Below are 17,601 nucleotides of genomic sequence, written 5' to 3'. Positions count from 1 at the left end.
CTTTTTTCGTTGCCAAGTAATGTTTTGTAGAGGCTGCGAATCACTTTATAGAACAGGGACCTTTGTGGTTAGACATGATGCAATCTGAAGTACGGGGGTGGTTGGAAGTAGCAAGGGGAAACCCGCTTTGTTGTCCGCAACTCCGCAACGCGGTAAACCTCCGTCCTAGACTCCTGTGCAATCCTCGAACTCTGGAAACTTGCCGACGCGGGGCGGCTACCCTCCTACAATAAAAAAAATAAGAATGTCTTCTATGCGCCAATTGAGTCCGTCTTCTGCAGCAGTGGCACTGTTGTCCTTGACAGGCGCATTGTGGCCAACCAGCGCACTTGCGGGGAACACGAATGACAACAACGAGGGATACAAACTGAGAGAGGACATACCTGTATCATGTCTGAACCGGACTATGTGAGATCACTCTTCAATCAACCTCTGGAGCATGGCTAACCGTTGCTTGTTCGACACTTACAGGGAAGGAGAACATGTAAGCGCCACCAGCCTGCCTACCTTCTCCTGACACGAAGATAGTAGCGCAGACTGCGAAAGACCACAAAGCTAATAACAACTACGAAAATATCCAGGTCACTGATAATCTCGGCCAACTCCAATACGTCCCCTTCGTGACCTGCAACGAAACCGCCCGCCCTCTCTCCCTCCACTACGGCATCTCCGAAACAATAACATGCACCATCGACTCCCTCTCCGATGAGATGTACCATCTCCTCGAGTTCTACGTCCACTCCGATGTCCCAATGACCTGCCGTGTGCCAACGGCTCCACTAACACAATCCGCCGGCGCAGCAGAGCATGCGGACAAAGACTCAGACCAGAAGTCAGGAGAAGCAGACACCCTCTCCGCACTAGCTGACAACGGGCCACCCTTCACGCCGCTCACAATCGCGCTGCAGGGCACACTTCAGCGGAGCCATTTGCATATCTGGACGGATATGAACGTGGTCATGCACAACATGGCCTCGGACGCGGCCGCAGAACAAAGCTCCAAGACCCGCGGCGGTCAGTCTGGACAGCCCGGATTCACGGTTGGCGGTATTGCATACTCGACCCCCGAGTTCGACAATACCGGCAAGAATCCCAAGCTCGACGAAGACGAGGAGCCTGTTGCTCTTGCTCAGGCGGCGCGTGAGCCTTGGACTGCCGGACACGGCACTAAGGTTGTACGCGGAGAGCCGCTCACATTCTCTTTCCACGTTGCGTGGCTGGAGGGCGGCGCCAGTATTGGGTGGCCGGTGCGGCCTGCTTTGGACTCGTGGCTGGCTTTGGCGACTGGGTCCGGGAAGAAGTCCGGGTCTTTCTTTTCTAAGCTGGTGTTCTTTGTTATGGCGGCTTCTGTTGGCGCCTTGGTTGCGTTGTTTTGGGAGCGCAATGGTGGCCGTGGCCGTGGACGAACCCCTTGGCATGGAGATGGGCTTTTGGGTGGGAGTCCCGCGCGTGGAGTGAAGGGTCCTGGTGTTACCTTTGGCAATGGGGGAAAGAATAATGGGTACGGTGGTTACTCTGGCCCTGCTAATGGCAATGGCAATGGACACGGGGTTGGAAGTGGATATGGATTCCCAACTGGGAAGAGGGATTGATATGGAGAACCGAGAGGAATGGGTGTATAGCCCAGGTACATATAGAGTGGCGCTTACGACGTGTACAGTGTACCTAACTTGAGAGGCAGAATTGACCATTAGCAAAAAGCTAGTGCTCTACGTATTATGATGCTATATCCCAAGTGATCGAGTCAAACAAATCCGATGCATTCCATATCTAATGCAAGAGCCAAATTCAACAGAAAAATCAAGTACCTAGATAATAGTTGTACAAGTAACAAAAGAAAACACCAATTTTCAGGCCAATGCCACCTTGTCCACTCAGTCCATCACCCGCACCAGCCTCTTCGGTATATACATACAAGCCGAGTAGACAAGCCGCAGCACAAAAGCCCAAAGAAAAAGATCAGCATAAATCTACCAACCCTGCGCCTGCATACGCTGAATCTTCTTCACAGTCCCTTGGAAGGAGAACTTGAACAGCTTCTTCCATCGCTGCATCTTCTTCTGTTTGCGCACCATACCCTTTCTCACATGGAACCTCTGCTCATGAGCATCAGCCCTGACGCGATTCTGCGAAAGAGTAGCCTGAAGCTTGCGCAGCGCACCACCGAGATCAGTACCACGCTCAGGCTCAACATGAGCCTGACGGCCAAGCGTCGGTCCGAGCTTCAGCTCGACCTTACGTGTAGGCAGAGGTGCCCTCGAGCGTGCCCGGTAGCTGCTCTGTGCACCTTCGCCGACAGCCCGGGAAAGTGAGTCTGAGAAGATCCGGCGCTGGGCGCTGGTTGCTTCCCGGGGCTTGCTGAGGTCGAGTCTGCTGAGGATATCGTCGAAGTCGGAGACTTGCTTGCGGGCTGGCTTTTCGGCTCCGGGGGCGGCTGTGCTTGGTTTGTTGGCGTCGGAGGCCGGCTTCTGGGTTTGTTGAGCGGCCTCGGGGACTGTGCTTGGCTGGTCGGTGGGTAATGTAGGTTTGAAGGGTGTCTTTGGTGATGAGGTGGAGGAATTGTAGCGCACTCCGTTTGCGAGGGAGGCGACGCGGTGGAGCTGGGTCTGCTGTTGGAGCCATGGTGTTGGCCTGGCGCGGAGGCTGCGGGCTAGGAGGCGGAAGTCCATTTTGATTGGACTCGCTCGTGTCAGAGCAGCAGGTCTATGGGGATGAATTGAACTGTCTCCTGCGCTTGGAAAGGAAAGATTGGTCGAGGTGGGCACGTAGGGTCGGAGGTGCTCGAAGTTGCCGTGACGGAAAATCATCGTCTCCCGATTGGAAAGGAAATTGTAGGTCACGTGCCATGTGGCATTGGGGTCATTTTCTAGAGGTTGTGAATATCACACCTGCAAATCTTTTGATCTTTCAAATATCTCTGTCGTTTCACTATAAATAGTTCTCTTGACATAGGACGCTCACAGATTTCCGCCAAAAAAAAAAAGAATGTCGTCTATCTCAATCGCAACTCTCCCCCGCATGGGCCGTGATGTTCTAGCAGCCCTGCTTTCAACCGGCGAGCCAAGCAATCTAGCTATCATCGACGTTCGGGACTCAGGTAAACAACCACTCTTTTACTATATAACCGTAGACTATCAACTGACATTTGAATCAGACCACGTTGGTGGCCATATACACTCATCAACTTGGGTCCCCAGCTCAACGTTGGACGTGCGCATGCCTGAGCTTATTCGCACTCTCAAAGACAAGAAGATGGTTGTATTCCACTGTGCACTCAGTCAGCAACGTGGGCCCTCTGCTGCTCTTCGCTATGCGCGCGAGCGTGAGAGCACCCTCGGTGCGGAAGAGAACCAGAAGCAGCAAGTATTTGTACTCGAGGGTGGGTTTGTGGAATGGCAGCAGAAGTATGGCAATGATACTAAGCTGACCGAGGCTTATGCTGCGGATATCTGGGAGGAATATTGAGTTGGGCCTTGATTATGGGGGTTCCGGTCACTTTCTTGCATCTGCTTTTTGTTTTCATGAGATTTAACGAACTTGATGGGAGATATACCACTTAGATGCATTTATGGGTTTCATTTTCATTTTTCTATTATTCTGGTTGATTTCTGTGTATTGGGCGAGTCCATGTCATTTGATGGAAGATGAAATTATTGTACATGAAATGAGCAGTCCACGCTCCCGAGTCTAATGAAACATAAGACGAATATACTTACTTGTAGCTCTACATTTGAATGCCACCTCCAAAACCAACAGGCCGCCTCTGACCTCCATTTTCAGGTACAATGGCCATGACCTTGTAGATCTGTCCCATTGATCCGCCGCTCTTCTCGACCAATCGCTTCCAGGCGGTCTCTAGTGTCTTTTTGTGCTCTTCATCCTGCACCTTACGGAGCAGCTGTCGCATGCGCTCCTCGATACCCATGGCCCCGAGGAAGTCACCCTGCTCAACAGGACCGTGGACCTCGACGCCCTCACTGCCCTCGAGGGCCGCTTCAGCCAGCGAGGTGAAATCCACATCCGCACTGACATCCACTCGGCCCGGTTCCGAGAGTGGTGCTACTTTCTCGTGGTTTTTAATTCCGCGCAGCGAATTGATAGGGATGGTTGACAATGTCCCATAGTCCATGATCAGGGCTGCGCCAGATGGAGTCTTCTTCTGTGATGACGGGGCTGGGCTAGAAGCAGAGGTCTTTTTAGCAGCAAGCGCAGAACCAGAGTCACCACCGATACGGCGTGCAAAGTCCGCAGCATAGATTCGGCTCTCAGGGCTGATTTCGATGGTCGAGCCTGGCCGCGACTTAAGTGCTCGGTAACGCTGAGAGATCTCCGGGATCACTAGCGACGACGGCGTGGAAGCTTTGGCTTTGGTCAATTGGAACTCGGGCTCTCCTTTTATGTTCTCTTCGACGGCTTTTGGATTCAATGTCACCATTAACTCACGCCATTGCGGGGTGTTCACGTGTTTGGGCGGATTGTGTAGTTCTGCTGGGCCGGTGGGAGTCATGATCTTTCGTGGCTCGTTGGCCTGCTGGTTCTCTGGGGATGGCGGAACAGATTCGAATGCATGGATTGGAAGCGCGTCGAAGAATTCATGTGCGAAGATGAAGGGTGTCTTCCCTTCCTCTGTATCACCAATGTAATTGGTCAGCATCAGACAAACGGGCAGCTGACTTAAAATCATCACTCACCATGTGGCAGAAGGCGAATATCCTCTACCCAGACGATAGGGACATCAAAGTACTTGCACACACTCCGATGTCCGATATCCGTCTCCTCCAGCACAGCCTCCTCGCCGCACAGCAGCTTCTTTTGAACTTCTCTAAGGGTTCCACTAGCTTCCACAAGGTAAATGGCTTCAACACTTGAAGAAAAGCTCTTGAAATTTCGGAAAGTCTGTTGGTTATAGAAATGGTGGTCAGTCCAATGACCTTCTTGTCTCTTTTTCATAAAAGAAAGATAGGCATAAATGCAACTACTCACCCGCAGCATATCATCCATCAAAGTTCCTTTCCCTGGGCCAACCTCCATCAGCTGGACACCACTTCTCGTCCGTCCCTGGGCCATCCACTCCGCGATAGTCCAGATACCGATCAACTCTCCAAAGACCTGCGAGATTTCGGGTGAGGTGACGAAGTCACCATTTTTGCCGAAGACACCTCCACCCTCCCCTCGAGTCGTATAATATCCACCATCAGGAGAAGTCAAAACCTGGCGCATGAACGCTGCGATTGGTACGGGGCCAGTGACCTAATTTCCAGAAGCGCATGATCAGCAAAAGTGCATTGAGAGGCAAATCGAAGTGCATAGCTACCTTCATAACATTGGCCAATGTTTTCGCCAGCGGCGTGGACCATTCTCTCTGTTCAAACGTGGAGTTCCATCTTCCTGGACATCTTGGAAGTACTGTGTTGCGAGGTCTGCGGAGGATATGCGACGCCACGCGCCTCGTGGTTTGGTTCATTCTTGCCTCGGAGCTGAGCGACAGTAATTGTTTGTATCGTCGGATATGCAATACTGTAACTTTTCACAGTGGGGAAACAAAACGTCCGGGCCCCAAACACATTCTATTGCGTCGCGCCTAGTCGAGATGTTTCTCTCAATCTCTCCGCGGAAGCTCTGCTACACGTGATCACAGCTTATCGGATTGTTATCAGCCGCTAGTCCTAGGATAGTTTAGTCGGCAATCCAAAGCCCTAAAATCTTAGAAGACTTCATGCCATTATTATTACTCCGTATAGGAACAACATTAATAGTCGGCCGCTTATGCGGCCTTGTCATGGATTTTTGGTGGTTTTTCACATAGTCTTTTGGTGATCTTTAGATTTTCTTTTCAGATGTCTTTTAATGTCCTTTTAGACGTTCTTTTTCGATGTCTTTCCAATATTCTTCTAGACGTCTTTTAGATGCCTTTTAGATATCTATTTAGATGTTCTTTTTTGATGTTATTTTAGGCGTATGCGAAGATGTTAAAAGAAAGCATACATTGTGCAAAGCCCTTGTAGGAAATTGTCCTTCCCGGATCGATCTATTGATGGAACACCTTATAATAGTAATTCAAGTATCTTCATTTTTCTACCAGTCTTATTTCAGACATCAATAATACTTTAAAAGGAGATTTTGTCACACAGCACCTATACTGCTGCATACATCGACTTTCTCGAGACATACTTCGTAGTGAAAGCAGCAAATAAGAATAAAACGAAGGAAAACAAAAACTGCAAGAACAATCGAATTTCTTCCTCATTATCCTCCTCTTTCAGAACATGTAAAAGAACTCTAAATAGAACGTGAAATAGATATAGGAAAGACATCGAAAAGAACGTCTAAAAGGACGCCTAAAAAAGACATGTAAAAGGAAAATCTAAAGAATGCTATTTACACTATATAAATTGATATATCACCACTCTTTTGGGGTGATTTACAGCTCATAAGTGTGAAATAACTTTATCTTTATACTTAAAAGTATAGAGCTACCAAAACTCTCTAAAAGTGGTGACATATGGATATTATAATAGTTGATAGCTTATGAGACTTCGTGATGCTCATTTCAGATGTTCTTTTAAATGTCTTTTTTAGAGCATGTGAAGGCGATAAAAATCAGTACTTTCTATAGACGATCTTTCTGCACGCATGTATGTATGTAGTTATAGTTTTATGTATGGCGGTCTAAGCCCTAGGGATAATCAAGTATGCAGGTATCAGTGATACCCGAAAAGGGGGGCATATTGCATGGCACCTATACCGCTTCACATTGGCTATTATATATAGCCCGGCCTTTGCTTTCTATTTAAAGAACTTCAAACATTTCTCTTTTGTTTCACATTGTGTAAGGACTTCTCGGTTGATCAGGTTGATGCTTTATCTCATCAAATGAAATTTTATGACTTCCGAGGTGTATAGTTACGGGAGAAATGTCTATTTATATACTCTATAATTGCGGGCGAGCAGTATGTCCATTTCTAGAGAATAAGAAAGCCTGACATGGCATAGATCACTAACAACTAACATAGGGTCCTCCTGATTCATAAATAGCTTTCCCAACACAATTACCCGCCTGTAATGGTAGAGCAAACTGTATCATGTAGTTGTCCGTATCACGAATCGGGGTGGGATTCCACATAGTGACGATACCACAACTCTTGAGGGCCTCGTGAAGGGTGGATCCATCGTCAGTGATCCAGCCATCGCTCCAGATATCAAACCAATCCGCTACACCTTTGTACTGTCTCTTGCAGATGGGCGCGTATGGGTTCGGGACAGTCTCGGTTGTTGACTGACTGCAACATTGATTGTCGATGATATTGTCTAGACAATGTCAGTACACAGTCCGGTTGTTTGAGATAGAACATATAAATGAGGGGCTTGTACTTTGACTATCATAGAGGCAGTTATCCCCCTTGAAATAAACATCGCCATAATAGGACGGCCAACTGGCAGTGAGCTCACAACCAGGTTGGATATTCTCGTGGGTGGAACTGCTGCCATCAATTTGGGCATATATCTTCACTGTAGTGGTATCTGAATCGGAGCGTATGGCGGCTTTTTTATAGGTTAGCTGGTGCTTTATTGGTTATTAAGATTGAAACGCCAGTGGAAACTCACTCTGAGTCCAGCCGTGGCATAGGACCTGTCCATTCACAGAGATACAGCCGACATCATTGTTCTGTGATCTGAGTCAGTTTTCTTGTTTGCATAGGCCAAAAGTTGGAGGGAAACCCACAATAGTAGTTCCATTCCCTCTAGGGGCCACCGTGTTAATGGATATCTCAGGCGTAGGAGCTGCTGAGCTTGTGGTGGTTGCTGAGCTTGTGGTGAGGAGAGTAGTGGACTGTATTTCAGAAGTTGATGACGGCAGCTGCACAGACGATGACTGGGTGCTAATGAACTAGTAAGGATTTGACTGATTGATGATAACGAATAATAAACTGACCTGCTTGAAAAGAGAGAGCTGGAAGATCGCGCTGGCTGGCCTGAAGCGATGGTTTGACTTGAAGCAACAGAGCTAGAAGGCCGCACTGTTTGACTCGAAGTGGCGGTTTGACTTGGAGTAACAGAGCTAGAAGGTTGTACTGGCTGGCTTGAAGCAACGGGTTGACTCAAAGAATCAGTCTGGCCTGAAGCAACAGAGCTAGAAGACCTCACTGGCTGGCTTGAAGTAATATAACTGGAGGCATGCGCTGACGGAGTGCTACTCCATGCTGGACCGGAGCCGGTAGTTAGCGGGAAGTTTTGGATAGCTGTAAATTCAGCGACATCTGATGTAGCCGTAATGGAAAGAGTGGAAAGGGAAATGGTCTCTACCACCGTGGACCTCGTCGTACTTGAGGAGGAAGAGGAAGAGGAGGAGAATGTGGTAGCATCCACTAAATCCTGGATATTATCAGATGCCGGGTACATTCCGGGAGTCAACCACGAAGGCACGGAGCCAAGAGGTATAACCATCATGCCAGCAGCATCAATCATGATGGGTGTGGCAACACTGCCAACCATTACGATAGCAGCCAGACCTGTAGCAGGAATAATTGGCAATCCAGCAAGGATATCATTGGAAACTTGCTCCTTAACGAAAGTCACACTCTCTGCAGGATTTGATGGATTGGTGACGGTGGCTTTGGCGGAGTCCGAGGTGGGAATGGGAATGGCAGCCACTGCGATAGAGGTTGCCGTGATGATTGCAGCAGCTGCAGATGAACTAGTGGTCTGCGTAGAAGAACTCAAATAATATTGAGAAGTCGCTGAAGTAGTAGTGGGGAGGAACGGCACAGCGATGGAGCTGGAGCTGGAGCTGCTGGTTGTGGTTGATGATGCGAGTGCAATGGAGCTAGAGGTGCTAGCATATTGTGTAGCTGCTGATGAGCTACTAGCATCCCGTGTGGTTGACGATGGAGATGCAATAGAGGCAGAGCTGCTAGCATTCCGTGTGGCTGATGTTGACGAGGTATAGTGAAGAGGCACCACTGTATTGCCATGACGAGAAACACTTGCAATTTCAGACAAAGTGTGTCCCTGATTCGCGCTGCTCGACAAACTAGTTGAAAAAGTGTGCTCGGGGTGGGTTTTTCTCAATGAACTGGTTGAAAAACTGCTTAGATGGTGAGACGACGAAAGCGATCCAGGCGGAGCCTTCCATCTCCTATGGCTATACCCACAGACACCCTGTAGGAGGAGACCACAAATAAACAACCACGCAGAGACTTGCATCTTTTTTATTTATTTCTATTTTTGAACAAGAAAGGAGGATGAGATTGAAAGAATAAATACATCTCCAATATCTACTAGGTACATATAGGTTTTGACTCTGTGCACGATTCTATTTTGAAACCCAAATTACTTTGATCTAGTGGACTTTTGAGGTGTTTAATTGCACGCGACCTCATTCCGATTGAGGAATACCTTCATAGAGTAAGTGGGCTTTGAAGGTGCGTTATATTATGAATATCAATTATCAGGCCAGAATATAGCCTCTCTAAGCCATAAAGATACCTCTGCGTTTACTATGGTCTAGAGATAGTTCGAACAATTATGACCAAGTTCCGCCAATAATGCGCATTTTGATCGAAAGTCCAAAAGAGTCTTGCCCCACGTTCATACTCTAGACTAAGCATTTACCCAAGCTGGCAAACGGCGAGCTCCACCTGGGCAGCTGCCCACTTTCCCGATGCGGAGCAAAAAACAACCCTATACACGATACGATATCCCATTGGAAGGTCTACTGACGTCTAAAGATATTCTAGTACAATCATGCACGACACATAATTCCTTGAAGCAAAACATAGATGTCCACGGGTATCCTCGCTGTTATCCAATGGTTAGCCATAATCAATTGCTCGTATGCCCAGTCAAAACAACATTGGAAGCTTGAAAATACAATACAATACATGCATAATTACAGTTAGCGGGAGACCCACTTCCCGTGGATGTCTTGGCAGGTACATCTATGGATATACCTGGATATGTACCTTCCAACCAAGGTTGGTATCTTCCAAGGTAATTGGGACCATTTGGGGGCGAAAACATCCAATATTATCTCGTACAGTGCCTCTTCTAAAAAAGGACCAGGAGAACAGCGAGGAAATTCCTTTTTTGTGTCTTCCATGCTCCATAATGGGACGTTGGTTTGTTTCAAAGTCGAGTGATTTACATTGTACAATGTTGCACCCTTTGCGGGAAAAAAAAGGAGACCAGTAATGACTTTCCTTATTCGTATCCTCCTTGTCCCATACTTAGACTGTCGGCCTATGTTTTAAAGCTGGATGCAAGCAAAATGAAACAAAATAAGGCCGAATGTGGAGGTAGTATGAGTAATAATAATTCTTCGTTGATTTTGATTAACTTCTTTAGGATTCCACGTGAGAAGTTTTGAACTAGATACAACATAAAACACTAAACATCCCCATCTACAGCTCGAAAATTTTCAACTCATTGTCTTTTCCAACCATGCAGCCCCAAGTCCATCTTTGGCTTTTCATGCTGCTGTCCTCTTGGGCGGCAGCTTCTCCTGTTCTCGTCAATCCAACATCCTACCTACAGGTGACATCTTACCCGTCTTCTATTGATAAACGGGGTGATGAAGCCATGACTTTCCCAGCCAGTGAATGCGGCTCGCCCTGTACGATCAGCTTTCAGCCAATTACCACGGCATTGACTGTATCTGTTCCATCTCAGACTGTCTGGGTAGCGAGTATCACCAAATCCGTGTCCTTTGGATTTACCCCGGTCACCACGACCACCGTTTTCCAACCGAGTGCCCAGACATTTTCCAATAATGACCCAGCTGCCACCCCGAAAATTACACTCCAACCATTGCAGTTGGGAAGTATTATAGTTTTCGGTAGTGAGGACATGGACATGGATATTGACGATGAAATGGACGTCGACCACTATGAGCAAATCATCCTACCGGTGGAATACATGATCATTGACGATGATCCAGTGGAGCATTTGAACGTTAAATACAACCCGTATAACTTGGAAAACAATTGCGCCATCATCACCATGTCTTATTTGATGGGAATGTCATTAGATGAGTTCCTCAGCCACGTGGAATTGATGCAACCGGGGCCAACTCAACCTGGGGGCATGAGTACCAATCAGATTCAAGAGTACCTCACAGCCACTGGTCGCAGATACGCGTAAGTAGAATATTTCCTTTGACTAGTCGTTTACTGACATTTGAAATAGACTCATACCATATGATAGCTATCTCGCCGATATGAATTCAATGCTGGACTTTCTTCATGTTAAAAAGCTTGGGGCCTGCTACTGCCGTGATGACTTCTCGGGGCATTGTGTTGTGTGGGAGAACGACGCTTTCTGGGATTTCCAAGGCTCAGATACCCCAGTGCCCTACATCGAGGAAAACGGCGTCCCGGTCTCGAATTACCTACGCTTGCGGGAAGTAGTGAACCCTACTACCGGACAAAGGGTTCGAGTGTTACCACACATCTTTGCTATTTATTAAACACAAGAAGAGTGGGCCGCGTTTACGGCGTTGTGATGTCTTTTGTTTGGCGGGTTTTGAAAGGTCTTTTAGATGCCCCCCTTAACAATCTTGTTAGATGTTCTCAAATGTTAAGGACTTTGTATATCCACTAGATAGTATTTTGCTGATTGTAATGCGAACTCTCTCTGTATAAGTAGTGGCTGGAGGAGATTTCGGATAACATATAAAATAAATAAGCCACAGTGCAGTGAAGATAGTCAGAGGAATCTAACAATGAAACAGGACACGCAGTGAATTTCAGTATCAAGTCAATCAAAAAAGAAAATTTGTTCCGTTGCTTCTGACTTCATTATTGAGTACGCATCAAGAAATTCATTGGCTGCTATCTATAGCACGGCCTTTCCTTTGTCTTTGAAGAGCTTCGCACTTTCTTTCTTGCTTCACGTTCTACCGTTGCTACCCTCGGCTCAACGCATTTCTTTGTCTTGCCGCTCTAGCTTGTATGTCAATGAGCTTTGACTCCGTGCTAAAGTCCACAAGTTTTATCTCTTTTGCGCTGGACTCTCGACTCTACCGAATTTGTCTTTGTTTGATAATAAACAAAAGTTGGTGCCTCAAGTTATAAAAGCTGTTTGCTCCTCAAAAATTAATCTCTCTCTCTCTTCTGCATCCCTCTTCTTAGTTGGTATCAACCCACAACATTTTCTAAACCCTCTTCATCAACAACTGAGCGTGGTGTTGATTCAAAATGCCCACCACTCGCCAGAAAAGAAAAGACGATGATCCCCTTCTACCTGGTCTCCCTGAAACAAAGCGACCTAGGAGTGATAAGGGCGCTGGTTCTACCTCCGGCCGTAAGCCCGCTGCACAAAAAGGGAAAAAGGTATTGTATCCCCATGCACCTTTTATCATGGAAATTACTTACAAATGATTGATTTAGAAGAAGCAAGATTCAGAACCGCCTTATGTTGCACTTGCAAACGACATCCTCAGGCGCGGGGATGCACTACTCCTTCCTGGACCCCCTGCAAAACTTGGTCAAATCAACGAGATTCCACCAGTATGGGGACCTCGTGATGAGCCAATAACCGATCCTACCAACCTGCCTAAAGGATGGACTGCAAGCGAACTAGATCTAGATGACGAGTAGGATCAATGCCAACTTTCTCTGTCTATTGAGTCTTTGCTGACATTTTCGTGATAGTGATGTCGACGGCCAAATTGCGAGATGTCTCAGACGCATCGACGAAAAAATCTTGCCTGACATTTTCGAGAACAGATTGAAAATGTACCAACAGATCAAGCAGAAGCAGATGTAAGAAAATCCTGTATCCCATATGTACTCTGTTTTTCTCTTGACAATGACTAACCCGCTCGTTTATAGAGACATGATCAACTCCGAGCCTGACGGTCTTAGCTGGGAAGTCGTTCAGCGCCTCGATTCTCTGAAGAGGGTCCAAAAGAGTTTCGACGAGTTGGGAAATGACAGTGGAAATATCCCCAACGTGAAAGCCATCATGGCTGCCTACCGTTCGGGGGACCTTGTCTGGGATGCAAATTCAGTCACTTACTGGGCACACGGGAAATTGATTGGTGGTCCGAGGAAAAATGATGTGGATGAATTTCTCGCGTTTAGTAAGGAGCATGGCCCACATGGTGTTTGGGTAGAAGGAGTGAGTTCGAATACAAGAAAGATCTGAGCCTCATTCGCCATTCACACGTAGACTTCTTGTTTTATCAAGTTAGTCCAACATGAAGGCAATAGACGTTATCCAACCTACGCACAGCTCCTAACATTGACTTACTAGATCGGCAACTACAAACCGGAACCGATGAACCTGTTCCTCACTTTGCGGCCGATTCTTTATGGGCACGCCATGCATCAAGTAAGACTTCCCAGGCGAAAAACAAAAAGAAAACATGAATCAATGCTAACATGAAACAGTTTACAGTAGCGATCCGGAATCCCACTACTTGGAATATAAACACCCGGGAACATACCATGTTCCTCACAGTTATGGAGGATAGTGGTGCTTCGGCAATGAAGATATTCCAAGAAGATCGGCTCTCCCTTGAACGCATGAGCGGTGCCCCCTACCTATCTCTGGTATGATGAATATGTCCACAGCAGGTGGTCTGATGGAGGCGGATACTGTAGTATTGCAAGTCAACATGTTCCACAATGGTCAGGTTATGCTCCCTCGGTGGATTAACCTTCGAGCATGTATAGCCCGTCAACGCCCCAATACTCCTCCGACGGGTGTACGGCTATCTGGTATTTGGCTTCACCATATGCTATATTGTTTGAGTGCGCCTGATAACACTGGGGATATGTATGTGGGAACTGATCTCTCTGAATTTTTGACACAGCTACCCCCTTGCATCCCTGCGTTCGCAAACCCACCACCCACATAATCATATATACCATTTGATCAACCTATTCCTCTCGGGAATTTGATCATGCATCGGAGTTGGAGATCGATTGTTGGTTATATATTCTCATGTTACTTCTTATACTTGCGTTTTTGTTTTTGTTTTTGTTTCGTGTCTTTCGTTTTGGTTTATATGGAGCTTCGGTATATATCTCGTATATTTGAAGTTCTTGAATTTGGGACTGTTCAAGATTATTTACTCTTTTTATTGCTACTGCGAGGATTAAAGCCTATATATAGACTTGGGTTGGTACCTATAGTTTCACCTCTTCTTTTCTTTCGTCGAAGGAGTAAATAAGCAACTAACGAAGGGGCAACAGGTAATACCGTAGCGGGACTACGGGTTGATCTGCATATTAAAGAAGAATTCTCAATAAAACATTAATATTCTGTCTGGTTTGTCCCGTTCGCCTCTATCTGTTGCAAAAAGTGTGCTCCGAATGCTAAAAAAAGATGTCCATAAACTGCTGTGACCATATCATACATTTCATGAGAGTGCAGGAAGAAGCATGATCTCCACGACCGTTTCGCGCAGTGCATACTATGTACTCCTTACACCAACAACGCTAGCCAACCTCAATTTCTCATGCTCAAGCTTGGATATTTAACGACGCCATTTCCGTTGGTTCTGGTTCTTCTGAGTATTCCGTGCCGGCGCATCGACCATCATTTCATCGCTGTAGAGGCCAGTCTGCGAGTCTCCTTGGTTATCAGATAGCAGGTCTTTCACATGGCCCGGGCCACGACGGGCTCGGAGTCGTTCCTGATCAGCTTGTGCTCGGAGGGCAGTGAAAGGATCATGGTGGGTTGTGGCCCTCGCCGATTTAAGGGTCATTGTAAGAAGTCTCCCGTCAGCCTAGAGTGGTTTGTCAGCATCTATCTTGCGATATCATTAGGCAGGAGCGGCATTTACCCTCTGATTGTGGAAATTGGCAACCACCAGCTCTGCAGCCGTCTTCTCTGCATATGCAAATTCCGCAACAACACTTGGCTGGCTTGCTACTATCTGGCAGCTGATCATGGGGCCTGTTATGGGCTCAAGCGCAGACTGGATATCGGCAGCTGTTGTCCCAGGCGCAAAGTTCTTTCCGATGACAATGAATGGGCCTGAGGCACCCTTAATGGTCATGTTGCTGCCACCAGATAGACGGCTGCTCTGTGCGAAGTTGCCGGATCGCGCGTTCAATTGGCCATTTTCGGGTTGGAAAGCTGCCCGGACCTGATCCGCATTCACGCGATCTTTCTTGCCAGCTTTGCCGCGTGTCCGAGAGTTGTTCGTGGGTGCGGGCTTGTTCTTGTTGGGTTGTACGGTCGCTGACGCGGAGCGCTAAATTTCGACGCGAAAAATTGTTAGATTTTTTTCTCCATTGGTGGTCGCATTGATGGTCATATGGTGGAATTGTTCATACCTTGGCTACTCCGATCCTGCTGGCTAAGCTCCCGGGCTTTGCATTTTGTGCTTTGTTTTGCGCTTTCTTGCCAGCACCAGCGCCCGAACCTGGCGCGCTTGACCTGCGGTTCTTTCCAAGGAGTTGGTTTGCGAGGTCCTCTTGCTTCTTCTTTTGACGGTCTGTGGAGGAAAACAGTCAGATCTTGCTAGGTGTCATGTCGGGTGGTTGGAGTGATTACCAGCCTGGATGATGGCGTCGAACGAGACAGGCTGTTTGGTCGCCATGGCAGAATGAATATAGATTAGACAAATTAAGAAAGGCAATTAAGGAAAGAAATAAGTCAGAATAAGTGAGGATACGTGACAATCAGTGGAGATGTTGAAGAAGAAAAGAAGCTCCGGGAGCCGATCAGCTTTGGGGGCCAAGCTATCGACTCTTATCCACAGCTAACTCCTTGATTATGCATAGCCACATCTATAGCCATTGACGCCAAGGTTGTTTCTACGTTTCTATATTATTCTATTGTAGATTTTTTCCTAAATATATATTGAAATCTGCCTGATTAAAAACCAAAGGTGTACCTAAACCTGAAAGTGTAGGCGAGAGGCACGGAGCATATCTCCGAAGTAGATTATATACGTATTGTAAAGTGTAGATCAACGCAAATGCAGGCAATAAAACAGAATCTGGTATTGTTTACTCTTGTAATGTGAATAAAAAGCAATTACCCCAATCGAAGAGTAAATCCAGCCCCTGCTTCACCGGTATCTCCACCCGGGGCACCTCCAAATACACCCGCAAAGTCCAGCTCGGGTGCTTCCTGGCCCCGTTTAGGAGCCTCAGGTGTGCGATGACGTCTCCGCTTCTCCATGCCAGCCTTGGAGGGAAAGGTCGGGAACATCTCTCGTGGTTTGGGCCGTGGATCTTCCTTGAAATATTTGTGATCGAGGCACTGTCTTGCCGTAGGACGGGAGGCCGGATTCAGCGCTAGCAATCCTGACATGAGACCCAAGCCTGCATTGGTCAGGTAGGGGAATCGAGAGCGAGGTAGTAGAGGCGGGTTGCCGGCCGAAGAAGGTGCCGATGTCGACGGGATTCGCAAGCTCTTGGCGTTGGGCAATGAACGGAATCCAGGCCATGTTTCAGAGTTCGGTGGTCCGGTCAAGGCGAAGATCTTGGACACCTGGTCGACTTCATTCTTGCCCTGTAAGAGAGGCTCTTTGGTGAGCAACTCGCCAAAGATACAGCCAATGCTCCACATGTCGATCTCCGTGCCGTACTTTTCGGCGCCGAGGAGCAGCTCCGGCGCTCGATACCAAAGTGTCACAACCAGCTGGGTCAACTTGGGAGGTGGATCGCCGAAGTAGCGGGCCATGCCAAAGTCGGCGATTTTGAGTTCGCCACGGTTGTTCATTAATAGGTTGGAGGTCTTGAGGTCGCGATGCATGATCCACTGTGAATGTAGGAACTCGAGTCCTCCAACTACCTGTAGCAAGACGGTTTTGATCTCCGAAGGAAGGAAGGGCTCGCGCATCTCGTCGAGTAGGGATTTGAGGTCGTGTTCGTGGAAATCCATCACTAGGAATACACTGTTGGAACCAATTGATTAGCATATATAAATGATATAGATTCAATCACGGAGAACTCACTCGTCCATTTTATTGCCCATAACTACTTCCCGTAGGTACACGACGTTTTGATGTCGCGCCTCCATAAGCGTTTGGATTTCCCGAAGCCCAGTGACTGGGAACCCGTCCGGCGAGTTATCCAGTTTCAGCTTCTTCAGCGCGACGATTTCTCCCGTGGAAATATCCTTTGCACGTGAAACCCATCCATACGAGCCCTCCTCAATGTGATTCAATCTTTCGAAGTTATCCACATGCCTGCAGGGGCCCCATTCTCCAGCCGGGAAGCGTAGTAAGGTCGACTGGTTTCTCTGTTCCTTTTGGATGTCCACCACCTCGGCGTTGTTTGGATGGGCATCGGGGTCGTTGGAGAGTCTTCGTCGTTTTGTCGGAGGGCCTAGCTCGCCATTGGCTTGAGCATCCCGAGCTTGAGCCTTGCTGGCATTTTCCAGTCGCTGTTTCTCCGCTTTAGCGCGTTTTTTCTGCTCTTTATCGCGTTTTTGTTGCGCGATAATTGCCTCTGTTTCTGGGTCCTCATTCGCCCATCGGGATGACATTTTTCGTGGGGGAAGGTTGAAAGGGAGAGAAGTTCGGGAATGACGTTTCGTCAGAAGCCGAGTTCCTTCGATTTGAAATCCAACGCCCCCACCTTGAATTTGTATAGCACATTGCATGTTCTTTATTCTAAATCTTTAGATCTTTCTCTT

General features: G+C 47.5%; 9 protein-coding genes across 9 annotated transcripts; 4 read left to right on the top strand and 5 right to left on the bottom strand.

Annotated features, from left to right (window-relative positions):
• Positions 1 to 244: 244 nt before the first annotated feature.
• Positions 245 to 1,592, top strand: N7487_008457 (uncharacterized protein; the record flags this gene model as incomplete). The annotated part of the gene is made up of 3 exons (XM_056876187.1): positions 245 to 408; positions 472 to 484; positions 582 to 1,592. 3 exons carry the CDS (start codon positions 245 to 247, stop codon positions 1,590 to 1,592), a joined length of 1,188 nt encoding a protein of 395 aa, XP_056728375.1.
• A 378-nt stretch (positions 1,593 to 1,970) lies between these two features.
• Positions 1,971 to 2,950, bottom strand: N7487_008456 (mitochondrial 37S ribosomal protein bS21m; the record flags this gene model as incomplete). Its single annotated transcript, XM_056876186.1, has 2 exons — positions 1,971 to 2,703; positions 2,889 to 2,950. The coding sequence occupies 2 exons, from the start codon at positions 2,948 to 2,950 to the stop codon at positions 1,971 to 1,973; spliced, it is 795 nt and encodes a 264-aa protein (XP_056728374.1).
• Positions 2,951 to 2,985: 35 nt separating this feature from the next.
• Positions 2,986 to 3,465, top strand: N7487_008455 (phosphatase YCH1; the record flags this gene model as incomplete). Its single annotated transcript, XM_056876185.1, has 2 exons — positions 2,986 to 3,097; positions 3,155 to 3,465. 2 exons carry the CDS (start codon positions 2,986 to 2,988, stop codon positions 3,463 to 3,465), a joined length of 423 nt encoding a protein of 140 aa, XP_056728373.1.
• Positions 3,466 to 3,724: 259 nt separating this feature from the next.
• N7487_008454 (S-adenosyl-L-methionine-dependent methyltransferase MidA) lies at positions 3,725 to 5,515 on the bottom strand (the record flags this gene model as incomplete). Its single annotated transcript, XM_056876184.1, has 4 exons — positions 5,315 to 5,515; positions 4,984 to 5,250; positions 4,692 to 4,896; positions 3,725 to 4,626 (listed from the first exon to the last, which is right to left on the bottom strand). Exons 1-4 carry the CDS (start codon positions 5,462 to 5,464, stop codon positions 3,725 to 3,727), a joined length of 1,524 nt encoding a protein of 507 aa, XP_056728372.1. The 5' UTR covers positions 5,465 to 5,515.
• A 1,447-nt stretch (positions 5,516 to 6,962) lies between these two features.
• Positions 6,963 to 9,133, bottom strand: N7487_008453 (uncharacterized protein; the record flags this gene model as incomplete). Its single annotated transcript, XM_056876183.1, has 7 exons — positions 6,963 to 6,997; positions 7,054 to 7,308; positions 7,450 to 7,542; positions 7,606 to 7,666; positions 7,724 to 7,880; positions 7,934 to 8,983; positions 9,033 to 9,133. The coding sequence occupies 7 exons, from the start codon at positions 9,131 to 9,133 to the stop codon at positions 6,963 to 6,965; spliced, it is 1,752 nt and encodes a 583-aa protein (XP_056728371.1).
• Positions 9,134 to 10,440: 1,307 nt separating this feature from the next.
• Positions 10,441 to 11,139, top strand: N7487_008452 (uncharacterized protein; the record flags this gene model as incomplete). The annotated part of the gene is made up of 1 exon (XM_056876182.1): positions 10,441 to 11,139. One exon carries the CDS (start codon positions 10,441 to 10,443, stop codon positions 11,137 to 11,139), a length of 699 nt encoding a protein of 232 aa, XP_056728370.1.
• Positions 11,140 to 12,194: 1,055 nt separating this feature from the next.
• On the top strand, positions 12,195 to 13,559 carry N7487_008451 (uncharacterized protein; the record flags this gene model as incomplete). Its single annotated transcript, XM_056876181.1, has 6 exons — positions 12,195 to 12,329; positions 12,387 to 12,592; positions 12,651 to 12,761; positions 12,831 to 13,119; positions 13,255 to 13,332; positions 13,392 to 13,559. The coding sequence occupies 6 exons, from the start codon at positions 12,195 to 12,197 to the stop codon at positions 13,557 to 13,559; spliced, it is 987 nt and encodes a 328-aa protein (XP_056728369.1).
• A 923-nt stretch (positions 13,560 to 14,482) lies between these two features.
• Positions 14,483 to 15,553, bottom strand: N7487_008450 (RNA recognition motif domain-containing protein; the record flags this gene model as incomplete). Its single annotated transcript, XM_056876180.1, has 4 exons — positions 14,483 to 14,734; positions 14,792 to 15,205; positions 15,288 to 15,448; positions 15,508 to 15,553. The coding sequence occupies 4 exons, from the start codon at positions 15,551 to 15,553 to the stop codon at positions 14,483 to 14,485; spliced, it is 873 nt and encodes a 290-aa protein (XP_056728368.1).
• A 440-nt stretch (positions 15,554 to 15,993) lies between these two features.
• Positions 15,994 to 17,451, bottom strand: N7487_008449 (CDC2/CDK family serine/threonine-protein kinase; the record flags this gene model as incomplete). The annotated part of the gene is made up of 2 exons (XM_056876179.1): positions 15,994 to 16,858; positions 16,919 to 17,451. The coding sequence occupies 2 exons, from the start codon at positions 17,449 to 17,451 to the stop codon at positions 15,994 to 15,996; spliced, it is 1,398 nt and encodes a 465-aa protein (XP_056728367.1).
• Between the last annotated feature and the right edge of the window lie 150 nt (positions 17,452 to 17,601).

This window comes from Penicillium crustosum (assembly GCF_028827405.1).
Source record: "Penicillium crustosum strain IBT 35664 chromosome Unknown utg000003l_segment0_segment0, whole genome shotgun sequence".
NCBI lineage: Eukaryota > Fungi > Ascomycota > Eurotiomycetes > Eurotiales > Aspergillaceae > Penicillium > Penicillium crustosum.
The sequence above is the reverse complement of the archived record's forward strand: the minus strand, read 5'-3'. Positions and strand labels throughout refer to the sequence as shown.